This window comes from Bufo gargarizans, chromosome 1, assembly GCF_014858855.1.
Source record: "Bufo gargarizans isolate SCDJY-AF-19 chromosome 1, ASM1485885v1, whole genome shotgun sequence".
In the NCBI taxonomy this organism is placed as follows: Eukaryota; Metazoa; Chordata; class Amphibia; order Anura; family Bufonidae; genus Bufo; species Bufo gargarizans.
In genome coordinates, this window is record NC_058080.1 from 346,607,843 (window position 1) to 346,632,945 (window position 25,103).

Consider the following 25,103-nt stretch of genomic DNA (forward strand, 5'->3'; position numbering starts at 1 on the left):
ATAACTGATATCTATAGCGTACCCGGTCCCAGCGCTTTGAAGGGAAATAAAGGGGTAAAAGATAATAGCAATAGGATGTCTAGAAGTAGACAGAGGAAGATATAGAGGGAAGAATAGAATATATGTCCATAGGACATACGGGCAAAATACATTAAGCCTGTAACATATGACGTAAAACATGTGACATACCATTGTGGAAAAAGGATACTATGGATGGTCCTAGCGCATGGAATGGAAGAGAAAGGGGTAGAAGATGATACCAATAGGATGACTAGAAGTAGACAGAGAAAGATCTAGGGGGAGGAATAGAATATAATAACATAGGACATACGGACAAAATACATAAAGCCTGTAACATATGACATAAAACATGTGACATAAAACATGTGACATACCATTATGGAAAAGGATACTATGGATGGCCCCAGGGTAGTATTGTTAATTCATCTATAAGAGAATGACATGATAAATGAGACGATGGTTGAAATTACGTCTACACATGTATACACATACATACAGTACAGACCAAAAGTTTGGACACACCTTCTCATTCAAAGAGTTTTCTTTATTTTCATGACTGAAAATTGTAGATTGACACTGAAGGCATCAAAACTATGAATTAACACGTGGAATTATATACATAACAAAAAAGTGTGAAACAACTGAAAATACAGGTCCTTCTCTAAAAATTAGCATATTGTGATAAAGTTCATTATTTTCTGTAATGTACTGATAAACATTAGACTTTCATATATTTTAGATTCATTACACACCAACTGAAGTAGTTCAAGCCTTTTATTGTTTTAATATTGATGATTTTGGCATACAGCTCATGAAAACCCAAAATTCCTATCTCAAAAAATTAGCATATCATGAAAAGGTTCTCTAAACGAGCTATTAACCTAATCATCTGAATCAACTAATTAACTCTAAACACCTGCAAAAGATTCCTGAGGCTTTTAAAAACTCCCAGCCTGGTTCATTACTCAAAACCGCAATCATGGGTAAGACTGCCGACCTGACTGCTGTCCAGAAGGCCATCATTGACACCCTCAAGCAGGAGGGTAAGACACAGAAAGAAATTTCTGAACGAATAGGCTGTTCCCAGAGTGCTGTATCAAGGCACCTCAGTGGGAAGTCTGTGGGAAGGAAAAAGTGTGGCAGAAAACGCTGCACAACGAGAAGAGGTGACCGGACCCTGAAGAAGATTGTGGAGAAGGACCGATTCCAGACCTTGGGGGACCTGCGGAAGCAGTGGACTGAGTCTGGAGTAGAAACATCCAGAGCCCCCGTGTACAGGCGTGTGCAGGAAATGGGCTACAGGGGCCGCATTCCCCAGGTCAAGCCACTTTTGAACCAGAAACAGCGGCAGAAGCGCCTGACCTGGGCTACAGAGAAGCAGCACTGGACTGTTGCTCAGTGGTCCAAAGTACTTTTTTCGGATGAAAGCAAATTTTGCATGTCATTCGGAAATCAAGGTGCCAGAGTCTGGAGGAAGACTGGGGAGAGGGAAATGCCAAAATGCCTGAAGTCCAGTGTCAAGTACCCACAGTCAGTGATGGTCTGTGTTTTATCAAGGGCAGGGTCAATGCAGCTAGCTATCAGGAGATTTTGGAGCACTTCATGCTTCCATCTGCTGAAAAGCTTTATGGAGATGAAGATGTCATTTTTCAGCACGACCTGGCACCTGCTCACAGTGCCAAAACCATTGGTAAATGGTTTACTGACCATGGTATTACTGTGCTCAATTGGCCTGCCAACTCTCCTGACCTGAACCCCATAGAGAATCTGTGGGATATTGGGAAGAGAAAGTTGAGAGACGCAAGACCCAATACTCTGGATGAGCCTAAGGCCGCTATCGAAGCATCCTGGGCCTCCATAACACCTCAGCAGTGCCACAGGCTGATTGTCTCCATTGCACGCCGCATTGAAGCAGTCATTTCTGCAAAAGGATTCCCGACCAAGTATTGAGTGCATAACTGAACATAATTATTTGAAGGTTGACTTTTTTTGTATTAAAAACACTTTTCTTTTATTGGTCGGATGAAATATGCTAATTTTTTTAGATAGGAAATTTGGGTTTTCATGAGCTGTATGCCAAAATCATCAATATTAAAACAATATAAGGCTTGAACTACTTCAGTTGGTGTGTAATGAATCTAAAATATATGAAAGTCTAATGTTTATCAGTACATTACAGAAAATAATGAACTTTATCACAATATGCTAATTTTTTGAGAAGGACCTGTATGTCATATTCTAGGTTCTTCAAAGTAGCCACCTTTTGCTTTGATTGCTCCTTTGCACACTCTTGGAATTCTCTTGATGAGCTTCAGGAGGTAGTTACCTGAAATGGTCTTCCAACAGTCTTGAGGGAGTTCCCAGAGATGCTTAGCACTTGTTGGCCCTTTTGCCTTCACTCTGCGGTCCAGCTCACCCCAAACCATCTCGATTGGGTTCAGGCCCGGTGACTGTGGAGGCCAGGTCATCTGGCGCAGCACCCCATCACTCTCCTTCATGGTCAAATAGCCCTTACACAGCCTGGGGTCATTGTCCTGTTGAAAAAATAAATGATGGTCCAACTAAACGCAAACCGGATGGAATAGCATGCCGCTGCAAGATGCTGTGGTAGCCATGCTGGTTCAGTATGCCTTCAATTTTGAATAAATCCCCAACAGTGTCACCAGCAAAGCACCCCCACACCATCACACCTCCTCCTCCATGCTTCAGGGTGGGAACCAGGCATGTAGAGTCCATCCGTTCACCTGTTCTGTGTCGCACAAAGACACGGTGGTTGGAACCAAAGATTTGAAATTTGGACTCATCAGACCAAAGCACAGATTTCCACTGGTCTAATGTCCATTCCTTGCGTTCTTTAGCCCAAACAAGTCTCTTCTGCTTGTTGCCTGTCCTTAGCAGTGGTTTCCTAGCAGATATTCTACCATGAAGGCCTATCCATGCATCTATGCTCCACTAGTATGGAGATATTGGGCTTGTGACTGAATCATAAGATAATGATAATGATTGGTTATGTCTTTGCCCCTATAATGCTGTTGTAGTTCATGGATTACTCATGTGTGTTATGGACTTCTTAACATATGGACAATACACCCCTTAACATGATTCCAGCAGAGACAACCCCACTATGGGACTCGACCGAAGTACCTGCACCCCGGATTTGTTTCATTAGTGACGGACATGCGGATATGATTTATGTCGGGTTATTTATTGACATGTGGATATAACAGAACCTCCTGGATTCCACTTATTACATACAATGACCTGTTTTTTACCTGTATCTCTCTTCACTTGCCATGGTATAATATATATAAAAATATCTGTATTATTTATTTTATTTTGTTTTTTCTTTTGCTGTAGTCTGATGAAGGCCAATGTCTGGCCGACACGTCACATTGTACACAGCCGCAAATATCAATGAAAAAAAATCCTTTCTTGCAACTTTATTGCTGGAGTTTCTATATATTTGTACGAAGACGGGGTGGGAACCCAACTTCCAGCGACAAACGGACGGCAGAGTGCCACAAAGTTTTGCTTATACTTTCAAGGATCTCTGCCACCTGCTATCACTCCCTCGAAATCACACTCTGCACCAGAAGTCCTTTTCTTTAACTCCACTTAATCAGAAGCCCACTTAGTACAGCAAGCCTCAGTGTCTAATTTAAATATCAAAACAGCCCTGTAACACCATATTTTAGTCACGTGGCCTAGTTGCAGCTCAGTAACATTCAAGTGAATGGGGCTGAGCTGCAATACCATGCACTGCAATGGCACTGTCCTTGGAAAGCTGCCGGGAGCGTCTGCTTTGACCAGAGCTCTGGTGAGTGTGGCAGCTTCCTAAACCGGTGATCGGCAGGGGTGCTGGAACTTTAAGGCATTGATGAGCCTGTAACTGAGCTGCTAACATTTGTAAGGCGTATTTGCCAATTTATAAAACTTTGCCGGGTCTAATGAAGTGCCAATAGCGATTCCTGATCCTCATACAGTAAAGGAGATCGCTGCATGTATAACAAAAGACCTTCCCCAAACTGTTCCTACAAAGTTGGATGCTTACAATTGTCCAAAATGTCTTGGTATGCTAAATCATTTAAAGAAAACTAAAGTCTGAAGAAACAAGAAAAAAAAATAACCTGCCAAGAAAAATGTATCTTTACATCTTTCTACTTGGATATCTTCAAAATGCTACAGAATTCAGTTTATTTCCTGCAGTCAGAAATGTTCCTCTTTCCTCTCAGTATCTCAATCTTCAGTTGGAGACAGGCTGTTAATCAGTTTATGTGCACTATCATGACCTCACAGTCTCATATAAAGTTCAGGAAAGTGGTGGGTGAATCTTAAGGGCTATGAACACATTTGGGGCTAATTTTTGTATTAATGCATTTTACTCGTTTTGGGCTAAAAAGAATTTCTTCAATTGGTCCTTATTAGTGTTTAGCAAAGCGAGCTTCGGATGCTACATCCGAAGTCACTTTGTTCAAAACTTCAGATTAATACTGTACGGAGATCCATCTAGCGGCTATGGGAAGGCTTCATCTTTAAAGATCCGACTTGCACTGTGTAGCTGGCCAGCTAAGACCTGTCCTAGGTTGCTAATGTAGCTTATATGTTTATACAACTAAACCTGCCAATAACCTTAATACAGTTCCTATGTTTGTGTGTTAAAAACAAAAGCAGTTATTAGTGACTTCATGTTTGGATGTCATAAAACTGTTATATTTTGTGTTCACAGAAGCAGAAAAGATAATATGCCTTTAAGATTCATTATATAATGTAAGGTAAGCACATTGACACAGCAGAAACAACGGAAAGCATAGCGTTAAACTGTCGTTGCTGGGCAGGAGTCTTGACCAATCACACTCAACCTCACACACAGCAAGAGTTTTAACCAATTACAACCAGCCTCACACATAGCTTGTGTGGGAAATCATTATTCACCAGAGAAAGGAGCTGATTCGGCACACACTCCACTAAGAGCTGTGTTTTATGGAACCAGAGAGGCCAAAATAGGTATTTAAAACAGTTATATAATGTTCCTACTGTTAATATAGTTATTAGAACTGTATACTGAACCAGTTATATGTGTATGTTTACTTACAATTCCACCAACTGCAAACTACAAAGTTCACAATTCAAATTCCATATTGCAATGCAAATTGCATACAACCATACCAGATCATACTCAACCAATCTGCAAATAGTTACTGCATACTGCAAATTATGACCAAATTCAGCAAGTGAACTATTAGTTAGACCTTAGATATACCTCTCAGAGTTTAGAAAGTGCTTAAATAACAAAGTGAGAGTACAGATACTGAAGAGAGAAATATATCCACTATTTGATGTTGAATGACAAGATTGAACAGTTGAACTGCCATCTTATGCATACCGCCATTTTGTGATATATTTTTAACATGTGTTATGTACATGGACTATCTGCTGCGGAAGGGCAGCAGTGTTATATATGAAGAAAAGTTCAAGTTAATAAAGAAGTTATTTCAAGCATTTTGTGTACTCTTTTTAGCCTACTGTTTCCATAGAACAGGGCTAGAAGAATTACAGAGTAATAGACAGTCTGGTTAGACTAAACGTCAGAGATATCAAAATTCTTCTAATGGCACAGCGCAAAAGGCACTTCATAGTGCTGCGCCTGCCTCAGTGGAACCATTACCCTCAGAGGGCAAAGTGATAGCGCATGTAATACTGCAAAGTAAAGAGCGCATTAGAGCAGCGGAGCGCCATCATTTACCACCGCACAGCAACTGTTCCCTGAGTGAGCAAGCAAAGACACCTCAGCGGAGGTACCATAGCGGCCATAGAACGTGTGCATTAGTCAAACTGCAGCCCACTCTTAAAGTGGCAGAACGGCAAAATTGTCAAAGAAAGAGCGCCAACCCTCCTGTGATCCCTAGAGAGAGAAAGAGACGCATTGTGGGAGGCCAAAGTTCAGAGCTAGAGTGCCCGCACCGCTATCCATGGAGAGACCACTTACTCCAGCCAGCTAGTTTCCCGTCACTAGGCCTAAAGCCTACAGCAGTGTATACAAGCCATTGCATCAAGTCAGCACAAAGAATCGCAGGTCAGCACAGAACATTGCAAGTCTGCACAGAGCATCGCTAGTCTGCACAGGGCATCGCAAGTCAGCGCAGAACGTCGCATCATATCACGAAAACACATGTCTCCTTAAAGACTGAATGGTGACTTCCTGCAAGCATGCAATGCCATCCCACATGTTCAAGGTCTAGAAGTACTGAACGACTATCTAGAAAACTACAGGATGCTAGCAAAGAAGTGGCTCCTGAAGAAGTGGCTTCTAGATGGAATCGCTATGTGACTGAACAGTTAGCTCTAGGAAAGAACTTCCCAAGTTTTAAACAGTTCTCTGAGTTTGTCAATAAGGAAGCACAGATAGAATGTAATCCAGTAACATCATCTTAAGTCTTAAAATCCTTAGAAGAAAAGAATGCAAGAGAGATGAGACATGCAAGAGCAACTAGCTTTATCTGAGGTCTAACTAATAGTTCACTTGCTGAATTTGGTCGCAATTTGCAGTATGCAGTTAGCAGTAACTATTTGCAGATTGGTTGAGTATGATCTGGTATGGTTGTATGCAATTTGGATTGCAATGTGGAATTTGAATTGTGAACTTTGTAGTTTGCAATTGGTGGAATTGTAAGTAAACACACATATAACTGGTTCAGTATACAGTTCTAATCACTACATTAACAGTAGGAACATTATATAACTGTTTTAAATACCTAGTTTGGCTTCTCTGCTTCGATAAAACACAGCTCTTAGTGGAGTGCGTGTCTGTTCAGCTCCTCTCTCTGATGAATAATGATTCCAGCAGCTCCTGCTAGGGGAATTTCCCACACAAGCTATGTGTGAGGCTGGCTGTAATTGGTCAAAACTCCTGTTGTGTGTGAGACTGGCTGTTATTGGTCAAGACTCCTGCCCAGCAACAACAGTTTACCTCTATGCTTTCTGTTGTTTCTGCTGTCATTGAGCTTACCTTACATTATATAATGAATCTTAAAGGCATATTATCTTTTCTGCTTCTGTGAACACAATATATAACAGTTTTATGACATCCAAACATGAAATCACTGTAAATAACTCAGCTTTTGTCTTTAACACACAAACATAGGAACTGTATTAAGGTTATTGGCAGGTTTAGCTGTATAAACATATAAGCTATATTAGCAATCTAGGACAGGTCATAGCTGACCAGCTACACAGTGCAAGTCGGGTCTTTAAAGATTGCAAACTCAAGACAGGTGACAGGATTGTGTCATCGAATAACTGTCCAAGAGTTACCAACTGTAGGTCCAGAAAAAGTAATTAAGATGATTGAATTTGACTTTGGAAACATAAGTTCTAAAGAAAAGCATGTATTTCAAGAAGATATAAAGTTCATACAAACTCTAGAAGAAATTATTCAGCAGAATCAACAAGGTCATCTTGAAATGACCTTACCTTTTAGAGAGCGACCTCACCTGCCAAATAACAGAAATGTTTCCCTAGCAAGATTGAAATGTTTGAAGAAAAGGATGGTATAAGATCCTAAACTCAAGAATATTTATTTGAAATTCATGGAAGGCATCCTCGAAGAAGGACATGCAGAGAAAGTTAATAACCAACCTAAAGAAGGTGTTTACCACTCAAAGAAACCAGATAAGATCAGAGTAGTATTTGATTGCTCAGCAAAGTACGATGGTGTTGCATTGAATGATCATCTACTAAAAGGACCAAATCATACAAACACTATGCCTGGAGTACTCTGTAGATTCAGAAAGTATCCCATAGTGGTCATGTGTGACGTTAAAAAGATGTTCCACCAGTTTTATGTGAAGAATGAAGATAAAGACTTCCTGAGGTTTCTATGGTGGGAAGATGGAGATACAAATACAGAGCCAGCAGAATACAGAATGAAAGTACACTTGTTTGGAGCAGCATCGTCTCCAGGTTGAGCCAATTATGGTATGAAGTACCTGGCCAATCTGAAAAGGATTGCCCATCAGCAGCAAATTTTCTGAAGAAAAACTTTTATGTAGATGATGGTCTTATAAGTCCACAGAATCTGCAATTGAACTAGTGGAAGAAAGCCAAGAGTTATGCGCAAGAGCAAACCTGCGCCTTCACAAATTTATCTCAAACAACAGAGAGGTATTGGAATCCATCAGTGACTCTGTGCATCATCAATGAAGAATGTAGATCTCAATTATGATAATCTTCCAGTTCAAAACATACTTGGATTGGGATGGAATGTAGAGAATGACAAGTTCTTCTTTGAAGTATCTATTGAAGAGAAAGTTGCAACTAGACGCACCATTCTTTCCGCAGTAGCTTCTATATATGATCCATTTTTGTCACCAGTAATCCTTAGAGCAAAAAAAAGACTACAAAAATTATGCAAAAGTTAGGATGGGATGAACCGATACCTGAAAATTTGAGGCCAAGGTGGGAGAATTGGATAAGAGACTTGCAAAACTTGAGAGAAGTTCAGATACCCAGATGTTTTGTACCTCATGATTTCGGAAAGTACAAGAAAATAGAATTTCATCACTTTTCAGATGTCAGTAGTTATGGTTATGGTCAGTGCTCCTACATCAGAGTGTTAGGAGAAGAAAATATACACTGTTCCCTGGTTATGAGAAAGGCCAGAGTTGCTCCTACAAGTATTCAGACAATACCAAGACTTGAACTGACAGCAGCTGTAGTTTCAGCATCAGTAAGCAAGTTTGAGAGAAGAATTGGAATTGAAAATAGATTAAGAATATTTTTGGAGAGACTCACAAGTTGTCCTAGGATACATAAACAACGAAGCTCAAAGATTACATATCTTTGTCACCAACAGAGTTGAGAAAATTTGTGAAATAACAAATCCAGAACATTGGCATCACATTGACACAAAGCATAACCCAGCAGATCATACTTCAAGAGGCCTGAATGTAACAGAATTTAAAAATTCTAATTGGTTCACAGGCCCACAGTTCCTTTGGGAAAAGGAAATAACGCCCAGTAAAGGTTACAAAGAATTGTCTATGGGTGATCCAGAAGTAAAAGTCGTGCAAACATTGAGCACTGCTGCCAAGTGTCAAGATGACATACTTGAAAGACTAGCCAGATGTTCAAAATGGAATACGGTCATAAATGTAGTAGCTCAAATTCAACGTTTGGCAAAAGGAATCAGAAAGTAGGAATTGTTGAATATAGAAGAAAGAATGAAAGCTGAAGAAACAGTCATAAGACTCATTTAACAGAGATCATACAGTGAAGCAATGAAGAGACTTAGTCAAGAACCTAAAAGGCTTCCAAACAACCACCAATTGTACAAGTGTAATCTTGTTCTGCAGGATGGTTTACTGAAGGTGGGAGGGAGACTGGAAAATGCATTGTTAACTAGCAGAATTAAGCATCCAGCAATTCTACCCAAAAACTCTACCTTCACAAGATTGATTATTGATCACTACCACAACAAATCCTTGCATCAAGGAAGGAGCTTTACTCAAAGCTGTTTGAGAGAAGGTGGTTACTGGATTGTGAAAGGAAGCAAAGTTATAGCAAAGTATATAAGTAAATGTGTAGTCTGCAGAAAGGCACGTAGACCTACCGAAGAACAGAGAATGGCAGATTTACCGGCATATCGTGTAAACCCATCAGCACCATTTCTTTATATCGGAATGGATTGTTTTGGCCCATTAATCACCAAACAGAACCGCAAGGAGTACAAAAGATATGGACTAATATTTACATGTCTAAGCTCCAGAGCAATTCACCTGGAAATGTTAGAAGATATGTCAACTGGCGCATTCATCAACGCCTTGAGATGTTTCATAGCCATTAGAGGTACTGTCAGAGAGCTTAGCTCTGACCAAGGATCTAATTTTGTCGGAGTAAAGAATGATTTGAAAAAAGCTCTAAAAGAGATCGATAAAGAAAAAGTATTTGTTAGAGAAACTGTGTGATTTTCATCTTGATGCTCCACGTGCAAGCCACACAGGAGGAGTTTGGGAAAGACAAATCAGAACTGTAAGAAATGTGTTAAGTTCAGTGTTGAAAAAGAACACCGGAAGAATAGATGATGCTTCACTTAGGACCCTATTCTATTAAGTAATGTCTATTGTTAACAGTCGTCCACTTACAGTTGATAACATCAATGATCTAACAAGTTTGGAACCTTTAACTCCCAACCATCTACTTCACCTTAAGTCTGATTGCATACATCCACCACCTGGCAAGTTTACCAAATAGGATTTATATGCCAAAAGAAGATGTCGAAGAGTTCAATATCTATCAGAACAGTTTTGGAATAGATCGAGGAAAAAGTCTTTAGCCAATCTGATGCTAAGAAGTAAATGGCAAACACCCAGAAGAAATGTTCAAGTTGGTGACAGTATTAGTCAAAGAAGAAGATTTACCTAAGTCAATAGAAATTGGCCAAAGTTCTAGAAGTTCAAGAGGATGAAGACAGACTAGTAAGAAGAGTGTTGTGACAAATAGGAGACTCAAAACTTTACAAAAAGGAAAACGTCTCACTACTCCACTCAGGTTGGAACGTCCTATCCAGAAGTTAGTTATTCTACTTGAGTGATAAAAGACACTTGGAAGTTGAGAACCTGATGGAAAATTCCTTAAAGTCATGTTTAAGTCCTACTACCAAGAACATAGAATTACAGGTAATTTTGGTGGGAGTGTAGCTGGCCTAGGTTGCTAATATAGCTTATATGTTTATACAGCTAAACCTGCCAATAACCTTAATACAGTTCCTATGTTTGTGTGTTAAAGACAAAAGCAGAGTTATTTACAGTGATTTCATGTTTGGATGTCATAAAACGGTTATATATTGTGTTCACAGAAGCAGAAAAGATAATATGCCTTTAAGATTCATTATATAATGTAAGAAAGGTAAGCTCAATGACAGCAGAAACAACAGAAAGCATAGAGGTAAACTGTTGTTGCTGGGCAGGAGTATTACAGCCAGCCTCACAAACTGCTTGTGTGGAAAATTCCCCTAGCAGGAGCTGCTGGAATCATTATTCACCAGAGTGAGGAGCTGAACTCCACTAAGAGCTGTGTTTTATGGAAGCATAGAGGCCAAAATAGGTATTTAAAACAGTTATATGTTCCTACTGTTAATATAGTGATTAGAACTGTATACTGAACCAGTTATATTTGTGTTTACTTACAGTTACACCAATTACAAACTACAAAGTTCACAATTCAAATTCTATATTGCAATCCAAATTGCATACAATCATACCAGATCATGCTCAACCAATCTGCAAATAGTTACTTCTAACTGCATACTGCAAATTGTGACCAAATTCAGCAAGTGAACTATTAGCTAGACCTCAGATATACCTCTCAGAGAGATCATAAAGTGCTTAAAGAGGACCTTTTACCAGAATTAAACTTCTAAAGTAACTATACAGACATGTAGAGCGGCGCCCAGGGACCCCCCTGCACTTACTGTTATACCTGGGTGCCGCTCCGTTCTCCCGTAATTGCCTCCGGTATCTTTACAGTTAGGCTCCACCCAGGGGAACCTGCTGGCACCTCCTTCTCCCATGCTGCAGCGCTGGCCAATCACAGCGCTCAGCTCATAGCCTGAGAGGCTTTTTTCTCTCTCAGGCTATGAGCTGAGCGCTGTGATTGGCCAGCGCTACAGCATGGGAGAATCAGCCGACGGCAGCTTCCCCTGGGTGGAGCCTAACTGTAAAGATACCGGAGGCAATTACGGGAGAACGGAGCGGCGCCCAGGTATAACAGTACGTGCAGGGGGGTCCCTGGGCGCCGCTCTACATGCCTGTATAGTTACTTTAGAAGTTTAATTCTGGTGAAAGGTCCTCTTTAAATAACTTAAAGTGAGAGGACAGATACTGAAGAGAGAAATATATCCACCATTTGATGTTGAATGACAAGATGGAACAGTTGAACCACCCGTCTTATGCATACCGCTATTTTGTGATATCTTTTCAACACAAGTTTTGTACATGGACTATCTGCTGCGGAGGGGCAGCATTGTTTTATATGAAGAAAAGTTCAAGTTAATAAAGAAGTTATTTCAAGCATTTGGTGTGCTCTTTAACCCTACTGTTTCCATAGAACGGCGCTAGAGGAATTACAGAGTAATAGACAGTCTGGTCAGAGATATCAAATTCTTCTAATGCCACAGCGCAAAAGGCACTTCATAGTGCTGCGCCTGCCACATGCTGTTCATGTGCAGTGCAAGTTGGTAAGCTGTTTTAAATTGTTGGTTTTTAAAATATAGCTACAAAAGTTATAAGCCTTCTAATCAGGGGCAGACTGGGAACTTAAGGTGGCCCTGTAAAATAAAAACCTAAAAGTGGCCCCATGTTTTAGGGAAGGTGTGGCAACACAAGTAGGCAAGGTCAGCAATACCATAGCACAAAATACTGTCCCATCACAACCGTATACCACAGAGCAGCACAATATATTGCCCAAAAAGCTGTTTTTTTGTGGGTGCCATTAATATATGCCATTTTCGGTCCTCCTTCTCCAGTTGTCTCTGATTAAGATATGTAGCAGGGAGCTTAGTAGGTGAGATGCAGGCCATAGCAGTTTAATTCAGGAGGGCATACGCGGTCACTGGCCAGGTACCTGATTTTTATAGTGTTAATTACTGCTAAGAGCTCATTGTGTACCGAGCCAACAGAAGAGAGGAGGGCTTAGTTGGCCCCCTGGGCATCGGCCCACCGGGAAATTTTCCTGTAAGGTCTATGGCCAATTCGCCTCTGTTTCTAATGTCCGAGAAAAAATTTATCCTGCACGATATGATAATGAATGCCGCAGGTCCTAGCGTGGGATCCGCCTAAACTGAGACCACCTTGTCGCTTGGTAGGTGGGCTTAGATGTGTTTTGATCAAAACGTATTGACCAAGTGTCTCAGATTTTATCAAGTCCATATGTTATGCTTGCATCTATTATTATAGTACATTATTTTCTGTGATTGCTTCTAATGTCCCCTGAAAAAAAGAAAATGAAAGAAAGTAGACATGGTAAATGTCAATTGTTGACTATTGTATGTGGTTTGATAATCTCTGAGCACTTCGAATTGGTAATTTTTCCAGATTTTTTTTGTAGATGTTGGATTTTTTTAAATTAAATTTTATTAATAAATTGTTAATACATTTTAAACTGTTTGCATAGACACCTAGCTGTAGTTCACCTGACAAAAATGCTGCTTTTGTTTTGTTGATGGCAGGTCCATTCCCGTTATACTTTTTCTTAATATGCAAATTTGGCAATTGACGCTCTACATGCCTGTATAGTTACTTTAGAAGTTTAATTCTGGTGAAAGGTCCTCTTTAAATAACTTAAAGTGAGAGGACAGATACTGAAGAGAGAAATATATCCACCATTTGATGTTGAATGACAAGATTGGAACATGAGGAGTAGTCACCCACCCAGGACTTTGACTACTCTCAATAAGAGCCATCCCGGATCAGCTATTACAGCCATACTAAGTATCAAGGTGTCAAACAGCAACTGCTGCTGACACATAAAAACCGGCTCTTACTCCACCAAGGCCAGGAACCTCGTGACACGTACCTATCATCCACGATGATTCCTTGCACCTTCTTACAATACACATATGGCAGCTTAGTCTGAAATTCCTTTTAAATGACAGGTACATTTTAAGTTGCGGCACATACAGTTTAAACTGTCTTTATCTTATCCTGACTCTACAATATGAGGTCACCTGCTTCCCATGTACAATCTTTATAAACAATGAGGACGTAAGATAGAGAGGGTCAAGTGATTCACCCATGTAACCACCACCTCCATGGTTCCTGTTTGTGTGCTTTTCTGCCCAGGAACTGTACATTAACTGAATGCCCTTAGCACATTAACAGACAAAGGCAGCAAAATATGTATCTGCACAAGTGCTGGATGTGTGAGGCTACAGTGTGAGGCTACAGTGCGAAGAAACAGCCGCCATCTTAAGACTTATGGATGTGGAGAATGTTGTTTTCCGGTGTTTACAGTTGGGGACTTTCATTTGCAGAGCTTGGTAAGATATAAAGACAGTTTTGGTTGTATATGCCATAATTTAACCTATGACCTTCTAAGAAATTGTCCTTTAAAGTTGCTAGCCCCTTTAAGTATGATCTGTTAGAGTCTTTTCATAATTAACATATACATTTTCAGTTTTTGACGTCACTTTTATTTTTTCCATTCCCATATTCTCTTTATTCATTATAGTTATTTTCCCAACCAGATCTATCACAGTCTTTTCCTACGTGGTCTGTCTTTGGTTGGCTGGTATCATAGCCATCCCTTTAGTCCAGCATTGCCATCCCTGCAGGACATTGAGTCTCAGATGGATTATCAGCTAAAACTACAGGGTTCAGACAACAGTTTCCAGCCATGTTTGGGCTTGATATGTGGTGAGAAATTTTCCTCATTTGCCTCCCAAATCCATTCTATTTGAAAATGTGTTCATTTCATAGCTGTTTGCTTACTTCCAATTAGCCCCATACTTCCGTGGAAATCATGGAGTCCAGTCTACAATTTGTCCATTCTGGGTTATGCCTCCAGCTGAGGTTAGTTATAAACTTAGAAGTTCACATGCTTGTTTTTGTTGCTTATTTTGTAGTGATTTTTATTAAACTCAATCTTCTCTTTCAGCATCGTCCAAATGATTATGGAATTCCTATGGAGGTTGAAGTAACATTTGTACAGGACAGCTTTCTAACTAATGACATTTTGCATGACATGGTAAAGACCAGAAATTGTGCAATTTAAATGGTTGGCAAGTAGTATAATTTGAAATATGATTTATAGAAATAGAGCCATGGAAACAGGTTCAAATGGGAAAAACAGGCAAAGTCTTTGGGCACTGTTGGCAGAAGATAATCCAAAAGGTATAGAATTAATTATGTGGTTATTGACTATGGAGGAGATTTTTCAAACCTGGTGTTAAGGAAAACTGCCTTAAAGGCTTTCTGTCACCAGAATTAACCTTATTAAACTAGCCGACATTAGCGATGTGCTAATGTCAGCTGAACCTAACTTGTCTATTCCTACTTTTATCTATGCCGCCGTTACTCCAGAAATCATTTTTATAATATGCTAATTAGCCCTGCACCTAGAGGCTCCATTCTCCCACCTCTGGCCATGCCCTGCTACACTACATTGATAGGGCCAGGCATTCATCACCTCCAACTGCCGGCCCTGTGCGCTGGGGAAATCTCGCCCCGTTCAGTATTCGGCGCAGGCACAGTGAGGAAGCCGGCGAGCGGTCTTCACTCACTGCGCCTGCGCCGAATACTGAACGGGACGGCGCAGGATTTACATGGCAGACAGGGCCAACAGTAGGAGACCAACGCTGCCTGGCCCTGTCAATTTAGTGTAGCAGGGCGTGGCCAGAGGTGGGAGAACGGAGCCTCTAGGAGCAGGGGCATAGCCCCCCCCTGCACCTAGAGACTCATTAGCATATTATATGTTATATTTCTGGAGTAACGGGGGCATAGATAAAAGTAGGAATAGACTAGTTAAGTTCAGCTGACATTAGCACATCAATAATGTCAGCTAGTTTAATAGGGTTAATTCTGGTATCAGAAACCCTTTAATTTTGCATAGCAACCAATTTATATCAATCTGATTGGCTAGTATGGGCAAATAAGCCTGCTTTCCTTTATGCCAGTTTTGATGAATCTCCCCCTATGTGTTTTGGCACCGACCTACTGCCTTCATCAGGCCATAATACAGTCACAACAAATGTAAAAAATGTATTTACAGAATAAAACATGACAAAAGAGGAATAGGAAATTATAGAAAATTACATTGTATAGTGAGGTAGATAGAAAAAACACCACACAAAATCAGGTTGGATTTGAACCCATATCTCCAAAAATTACGAAACAGCGGACCAGACTGCAGGGGCAGTATGTGAGTGCACGGTGGGTTGATGGGGGTAATAGTTGTACTCACTGTTTTGCACCTTCCTGGGTCAGCGTGCAGTGATGGGAAAGACAGCACTAAATCCTCTGAGGCACTCTCTATTGCAGGGAACACAAGCCAGATGGAAGTTGAGGTGCCCTTGATGGTAATGGGTATGCTTAGGGTGCTCTGGTGGCTGGGCCCCTGTGTTCGTGACGCCACCACCGTGAGGTAAAATTAGGAGATGATGTGGAATAAGGAGACCAAGTTTCCTAACTCCCAGTACTTTACTGAAGCTTATCCAAAGGTCATCAATACAGTATATGCAAAAGTCACCGACATCAAGGCAGCTTTTACAGTGATTCAGATTAGTTCCCAGAAGTTGCATAATGGGCAGTTTTCTATGACAATCAATCTTTCTCCCTTGTTTCTCCAGGCTGGAGGGATGGACTATATCTGCTGTATTGTATAATCATATACTTCTGTATCCTCTCTAGGAATACTATATTCTGACAGATGGCCTTTTTGTCCTTCATTATGGTGGACACCAAAAACGGCCAGTCCGGATAAGAAACAATAAATACATGTATTCATACATGTTACATAAAACACAATAAAATGATGTTGGTGTTACAACCACACATGGGGCAAGGAAATTGGCACACAGGAGATAGCCAGAAGTAACAATAAATGTGCAATAAACATAGATAGAAATATGGGGTCTCCGCACAACATATAAATACATTACATAATGTGCAAAGTGCTGGACTGTGGATGAAAAGTACCAAACCACCAAATATCTGCATAAGCATAAACGTACCTGTGACCAGAGTCTGTATCTCCCTGATCCCAACGCGCGTTTCACCTAATGCTTCATCAGGGACAGTGATTATGGTGGGCAGCTTGTAGCTTAGAATCTCTCCACCTAAGGAGAAACTAGAGCCTAACAGCAGACTGGAGCCTGATAAACAGCAGTTACCTTCCTTTGCCAATATTCTCACTCCCTCTCTGAGTTGCCTGGTTCTTCTGTAATCTTTCCCTTCTATGGGCTGGTACATGGAACTAACTTTGGAGTTTTTGTAACTCTCCAAGATGGATGCTGAGGTGCAGGTTTATCCTCAGACATCACACACACTAACCTCCTTCTCCTCTGTACTGTGTGTTGGGCGGAGTCAGCCCGGGGATGCTTGTTAGAACCTCCCCCTCCCTATGCAACTATTTTGGAACTCATATACAAACACAATTTACATAAAACACAATCACAGTATTAAGCAGTGTGTTTCAGGACACTGCATCTGTAGTACTAAACACTAGGCCAACCTAATTTGCATAACATAGTAAGCTCAAAATATTCATAATTGAAGTAATATTAAAATATATATCTATTAAAAATAAGTTTAAAAAAACCCCTGTGAAATGAGACCTCATTGGGTGATTATAGAAAAGGACAAGAATAATATAACAGTAATGATTATGTAAACCATAGTGCCAGTTGAAAGTATAAAAAATATATACATTTGAGTGCACGCATATGAGTGTGTTTACATGTACAATGTATACACACGTAAAGAGACCTAAAATCACTAATTGTAATCAGTAAGTAAAATAAAATGCAATGTTAATAATAATAGGAACTCTGTATTGCTTCTGCTAGGAGTTGTAGTTTTAAAACAGCTGGAGGGCCGCAGGTTGGGCATCCCTGATTTAGACCATTAGGCCTCATTCAAAGTGAGGGACGAACTGAAATGTCCCAGTCCCCATGGCTAGTTAATCACATTATATATTATCTAATAGACTGTCTGAAGTACTGGTACGGTCTTCTATAAAGATAGCGGTGCGCCCTTGTGGATACAGAGGACCCTGGTAATAGTCTTTGACCACACGGGGCAGTAAATGATTTGTTTTCATTGTGAACCCCTAGACTAATGACATCTCCAAGAGCTAATTGGAGTGAGGTGTCAGCCAACTGGAGTCCAATTAATGAGATGAGATTGGAGGTGTTGGTTACAGCTACCCTGCCCTATAAAAGTACAACCTATTAAACCAACAACCTGTTGGTAAGATGTATGTCATCACATAGAAACCCAAAAAGTAATCCACACGGGATACCCATACATACACAAAATATGAAATTTTATTAAATAATTACATACACGTAATAACAAGACCATATAAGACAATGAATCTAAAAAATATAAAGCAGCAATACAGGTGATGTAGCAAATGGCAGCTCACATGCTGACCGGCATGGTATAAGATCCCAAAATGTTAAATTAAACTAGGCACCTAGTGAATACCAGCAGTGCCTAAAAAAGAAAAAAATATTCATGTACCAATATTGTCCTCAAAGGTGTCTGATATATCAAAAAAGCCCTGTGTAGACAAGCCCTCACATGAGGTCCCTGCAGGTGACCTGAAGTGGGCATACAGGCAGCAATACACTAAGGAAATAACAGACAATAACTGGGCAATGGTAGCAAAAAGGGATCCAACCTCCGGACAGCTGTCAGCACACCCCGATGTACGTTTCGCTCCTTCTTTCTCAAGGGGCGTATCTAATTAACCGCCTCCGGACCGCCTAACGCAGATGTTCGGTCCGGAGGCGGCAGCCCTGCGCACGACGACGCATATACGCGTCATCTCGCGAGGGCCGGGATTTCCTGTGAACGCGCGCACACAGGCGCGCGCGCTCACACAGGCGCGCGCGCTCACAGGAACGGAAGGTAAGCGAGTGGATCTCCAGCCTGCCAGCGGCGATCGCTCGCTGGCAGGCTGGAGATCTGATTTTTTTAACCCCTAACAGGTATATTAGACGCTGTTTTGATAACAGCGTCTAATATAACTGCTACCTGGTCCTCTGGTGGTCCCTTTTGTTAGGATCGACCACCAGAGGACACAGGTAGGTCAGTAAAGTTGCACCAAACACTACACTACACTACACCCCCCCCCCCGTCACTTATTAACCCTTTATGAACCCCTGATCACCCCATATAAACTCCCTGATCACCCCCCTGTCATTGATCACCCCCCTGTCAGGCTCCGTTCAGACGTCCGTATGATTTTTACGGATCCACGGATACATGGATCGGATCCGCAAAACACATGCGGACGTCTGAATGGAGCCTTACAGGGGGGTGATCAATGACAGGCGGGTGATCACCCATATAGATTCCCTGATCACCCCCTGTCATTGATCACCCCCCTGTCATTGATCACCCCCCTGTAAGGCTCCATTCAGACGTCCGTATGATTTTTACGGATCCATGGATACATGGATCGGATCCGCAAAACACATGCGGACGTCTGAATGGAGCCTTACAGGGGGGTGATCAATGACAGGCGGGTGATCACCCATATACACTCCCTGATCACCCCCTGTCATTGATCACCCCCCTGTAAGGCTCCATTCAGACGTCCGCATGATTTTTACGGATCCATGGATACATGGATCGGATCCGCAAAACACATGCGGACGTCTGAATGGAGCCTTACAGGGGGGTGATCAATGACAGGCGGGTGATCACCCATATACACTCTCTGATCACCCCCCTGTCATTGATCACCCCCCTGTAAGGCTCCATTCAGACGTCCGCATGTGTTTTGCGGATCCGATCCATGTATCCATGGATCCGTAAAAATCATACGGACGTCTGAATGGAGCCTTACAGGGGGGTGATCAATGACAGGGGGGTGATCAGGGAGTCTATATGGGTGATCACCCCCCTGTAAGGCTCCATTCAGACGTCCGCATGTGTTTTGCGGATCCGATCCATGGATCCGTAAAAATCATACGGACGTCTGAATGGAGCCTTACCAGGGGGGTGATCAGGGAGTCTATATGGGTGATCACCCCCCTGTCATTGATCACCCCCCCCCCTGTAAGGCTCCATTCAGACATTTTTTTGGCCCAAGTTAGCGGAAATTTTTTGTTTGTTTTTGTTTTTTCTTACTAAGTCTCATATTCCACTAACTTGTGTCAAAAAATAAAATCTCACATGAACTCACCATACCCCTCATGGAATCCAAATGCGTAAACATTTTTAGACATTTATATTCCAGACTTCTTCTCACGCTTTAGGGCCCCTAAAAAGCCAGGGCAGTATAAATACCCCACATGTGACCCCATTTCGGAAAGAAGACACCCCAAGGTATTCCGTGAGGGGCATATTGAGTCCATGAAAGATTGAAATTTTTGTCCTAAGTTAGCGGAAAGTGAGACTTTGTGAGAAAAAAACAAAAAAAATCAATATCCGCTAACTTATGCAAAAAAAAATAAAAAATTCTATGAACTCGCCAGGCCCCTCATTGAATACCTTGTCTTCTTTCCAAAGTGGGGTCACATGTGGGGTATTTATACTGCCCTGGCTTTTTAGGGGCCCGAAAGTGTGAGAAGAAGTCTGGGATCCAAATGTCTAAAAATGCCCTCCTAAAAGGAATTTGGGCACCTTTGCGCATCTAGGCTGCAAAAAAGTGTGACACATCTGGTATCGCCGTACTCAGGAGAAGTTGGGCAATGTGTTTTGGGGTGTCATTTTACATATACCCATGCTGGGTGAGAAAAATATCTTGGTCAAATGCCAACTTTGTATAAAAAAATGGGAAAAGTTGTCTTTTGCCAAGATATTTCTCTCACCCAGCATGGGTATATGTAAAATGACACCCCAAAACACATTGCCCAACTTCTCCTGAGTACGGCGATACCAGATGTGTGACACTTTTTTGCAGCCAAGGTGGGCAAAGGGGCACATATTCCAAAGTGCACCTTTCGGATTTCACAGGCCATTTTTTACAGATTTTGATTGCAAGGTACTTCTTACACATTTGGGCCCCTAAATTGCCAGGGCAGTATAACTACGCCACAAGTGACCCCATTTTGGAAAGAAGACACCCCAAGGTATTCCGTGAGGGGCACGGCGAGTTCCTAGAATTTTTTATTTTTTGTCACAAGTTAGCGGAAAATTATGATTTTTCTTTTTTTTTCTTTTTTCCTTACAAAGTCTCATATTCCACTAACTTGCGACAAAAAATAAAAAATTCTAGGAACTCGCCATGCCCCTCACGGAATACCTTGGGGTGTCTTCTTTCCAAAATGGGGTCACTTGTGGCGTAGTTATACTGCCCTGGCAATTTAGAGGCCCAAATGTGTGAGAAGAACTTTGCAATCAAAATGTGTAAAAAATGGCCTGCGAAATCCGAAAGGTGCACTTTGGAATATGTGCCCCTTTGCCCACCTAGGCTGCAAAAAAGTGTCACACATCTGGTATCGCCGTACTCAGGAGAAGTTGGGGAATGTGTTTTGGGGTGTCATTTTACATATACCCATGCTGGGTGAGAGAAATATCTTGGCAAAAGACAACTTTTCCAATTTTTTTATACAAAGTTGGCATTTGACCAAGATATTTTTCTCACCCAGCATGGGTATATGTAAAATGACACCCCAAAACACATTCCCCAACTTCTCCTGAGTACGGCGATACCAGATGTGTGACACTTTTTTGCAGCCTAGGTGGGCAAAGGGGCACATATTACAAAGTGCACCTTTCGGATTTCACCGGTCATTTTTTACACATTTTGATTGCAAGGTACTTCTCACACATTTGGGCCCCTAAATTTGCAGGGCAGTATAACTACCCCACAAGTGACCCCATTTTGGAAAGAAGACACCCCAAGGTATTCCGTGAGGGGCATGGCGAGTTCCTAGAATTTTTTATGTTTTGTCGCAAGTTAGTGGAATATGAGACTTTGTAAGAAAAAAATAAAAATAAAAAATCATCATCATTTTCCGCTAACTTGTGACAAAAAATAAAAAGTTCTATGAACTCACTATGCCCATCAGCGAATACCTTAGGGTGTCTACTTTCCGAAATGGGGTCATTTGTGGGGTTTTTCTACTGTTTGGGCATTGTAGAACCTCAGGAAACATGACAGGTGCTCAGAAAGTCAGAGCTGCTTCAAAAAGCGGAAATTCACATTTTTGTACCATAGTTTGTAAACGCTATAACTTTTACCCAAACCATATTTTTTTTTTGCCCAAACATTTTTTTTTAATCAAAGACATGTAGAACTATAAATTTAGCGAAAAATTTATATATGGATGTCGTTTTTTTTGCAAAATTTTACAGCTGAAAGTGAAAAATTTCATTTTTTTGCAAAAAAATCGTTACATTTCGATTAATAACAAAAAAAGTAAAAATGTCAGCAGCAATGAAATACCACCAAATGAAAGATCTATTAGTGAGAAGAAAAGGAGGTAAAATTCATTTGGGTGGTAAGTTGCATGACCGAGCGATAAACGGTGAAAGTAGTGTAGTGCCGAAGTGTAAAAAGTGCTCTGGTCATGAAGGGGGTTTCAGCTAGCGGGGCTGAAGTGGTTAAGCACACAGCCACAATATATATCCAAAAGTTAATTGTAAAAGCTAGGGCATCTGTGGATGGACCAATGAATCTCAGCCAAAGGGACACCGTTTATGCATACAAAAGTAGACATCAAGGACATCCGAACCAACATATAATGCAGATAATATAATACTATATCATAAATATATAAAAATCATGCTGAATATACAGCTCATAATGTAATCATTTACTTAGATATCAGGTCTAAAATAACACACAAAGCAGCAAATACGAGTGTGAAATAAATCCACAATATGTCTGAACACCAATAAAGTGCACATATAGTAAGGACATGATAGAAAATAATACACGTCAGAGTTATGCATTATCTATGTAGGTCATATAATCACGTAACAATAAATATACTAAAAATAAGTGACCAGATCAAATAAAGTGCGAGTACAATGAAAGTGCAACGTGCAGGTGAAAGTGACATGCTGTGAAAAAAGTGTTTATTAAATACAATAGTAGATAAAATATATGCATAAACTAAAGAAAGAAAGAAGACATCAAAGTCCCATCATATCATAAGGATCCAGCATCCCAGGCAAAAGAGGTAAGTACTTTCATCCATATGGCAACATTATCATCCAACAATTGTCCCCTAATCTGGAATATATAATGGGTCATGAGTGCTGAGTAGTAAATGCACATATCTGTTAAAAATACTATAAACAACAGTAAAAAGTATACAGTTAAAAACATACAACTACATGTCTGTTTGGCGACCAGGCCGCAGGTCGCCAAAATGTACAAAGAGCAGAAGGCACAGAAGTAATCAATAATCACAACCCCACAGGTTCTTTCTAGATGAATGGGGCATAGCTAATATTCTCATTGAGGCCATTTGGTGAAACCGTATTGAGGAGAAAGATCCATTTGATCTCACGCTGAGCCAACAGTTTCTTCCAATTACCTCCTCTTTTTGAAATGAGTACTCGGTCAATTCCTCTGATCCGTAGTAGAGTTCCGTCTGAGCCATGCTTGTCTTTGAAATGCCTGACCAGAGTCTTTAGCTGTGTTATGTCCTCCTCACGTGCCGCATTGATGTACAAAACATGCTCCCTGACTCTTCTTTTTAGTGGGCGTGAGGTCAGGCCTACATAAATAAGATCACATGGGCAAACGGCCCAGTACACCACTCCGATAGTATTACAATTAATGGTGTGTGTGATTTTATATGTCCTATCACCATTCGAGTTATGGAAGTGGGTCGCCCTCTCCATGTTGGGACAGGCGACACACCTCCCACATTCCTTACTCCCCCATGGGGATCCCTTGGTCCCAAACGGGTTCACCTCTCTGCGGACATAGTCACTACGGACCAAATGGTCCCGTAGATTTCTTGCCCTCTGAAAGGTCATTGAGGGATGTGGAAAGATAGCCCCACACAATTGGGGATCCTGCGATAGTTTTCCCCAATATTTGGTTAGAGTTGTATTTACCTCTTTCCATCTCTTGCTGTAACCGGTGATAAATCTGATAGGTTGTATCTCTTGGCTTCTGTGCATATCTTTTTTCTTGTAGAGCAGATCTTCTCTTAGATGTTCTCGCTCTTCTATAGGCCCTCTCAATACAACGCCTTCCATAGCCCCTTTGTTCAAATCTCTCTTTAAGATCGTTCGCCTGAAATTTCAAAGTCTCATCAGACGAACATATCCGAGCACGTAGAAATTTCCCCACTGGTATGTTTTTAATTAAATTACCGGGGTGTGACGAATTCGTGTGCAGTACTGAATGTACTTTCTGTACAGGTCAGTCATTAACTGTCCGCTTGAATCCATCTGGAAGACCACATCCAGGAACTCAACGTCTGTGCAGGCAACCTTAAACGTAAGTTTGATATTATAATCGTTGTTATTCAACAGTCCAATGATTCTGCCAAATTCTTCCATGGTCCCCTGCCAGATGATCAGGATGTCATCAATGTAGCGTCCCCAATATTGGACGCCACTGGCCTCTGGCAGGGTATTAGTCTGGAGGATCCTCCTCTCCCACAGCCCCATGAACTGATTGACATATGAGGGCACACATGACGCCCCTATTGCCGTACCCCGGATATGTAGGTAGAAGGACCCCCCAAACATGAAGAAATTGTGTGTCAAAATATATTCCAAAAGGGACATAATGAACCGACCCTTAGCCTTACCCATATTGGAACTGTTCCAGAAGAATGCCGCTGCTTCCAGACCATCATGATGACGGATAGAAGTATAAAGTGATTCAACATCACATGTAGCGATGAACATATCGGGTTCCAAATGGATGTTCTCCAATTTTTTTGAGGACATCTGTCGTGTCCTTCAAATGGGATGGCAGTTCTTCTACCAATGGCTGTAGGAAATAGTCGACATATTGGCAGATTGCATCGTTGAGACTGTTGATTCCCGCGATGATCGGTCTCCCAGGTGGGTTCAGGGGATTCTTATGCACCTTCGGTAAGAGGTAAAGGGTCAGTATAACAGGACATTTAGAAAATAAACAGGTACGTTGTTTTGCTGAGATAACACCTTCTTCCACACCTGCTTTCAAAATTATCCCTAACTCCTGTTTAAATTTTTCAAGGGGGTTATATGTAAGTTTTTTATAGCACTCCCCATCCTGTAATTGCCTCCGGGCTTCTCTCTCGTACATGACAGATGGCCACAGGACAATATTTCCGCCCTTATCTGCAGGCTTAATCAAAACATCTGACCATTTTTCCATCTCATTAAGGGCTCTCCTCTCCTGAATAGTACAATTGTCTCTACCCCCGTAGTTGTTTATCTTGGAGAGCTCATTCT

At 41.2% G+C, this 25,103-nt stretch overlaps 1 protein-coding gene across 1 annotated transcript in view; it reads left to right on the top strand.

Moving 5' to 3' along the window:
- Nucleotides 1-25,103, top strand: part of MPND (MPN domain containing) — a 282,277-nt gene that overhangs the window by 211,231 nt on the left and 45,943 nt on the right. Inside the window, exons 9-11 of the mRNA XM_044306702.1 lie at nucleotides 14,261-14,429; nucleotides 14,515-14,585; nucleotides 14,671-14,760. Of these exons, the coding sequence (XP_044162637.1) occupies nucleotides 14,261-14,429; nucleotides 14,515-14,585; nucleotides 14,671-14,760 (330 nt within the window). The remainder of the gene's footprint in view (nucleotides 1-14,260; nucleotides 14,430-14,514; nucleotides 14,586-14,670; nucleotides 14,761-25,103) is intronic.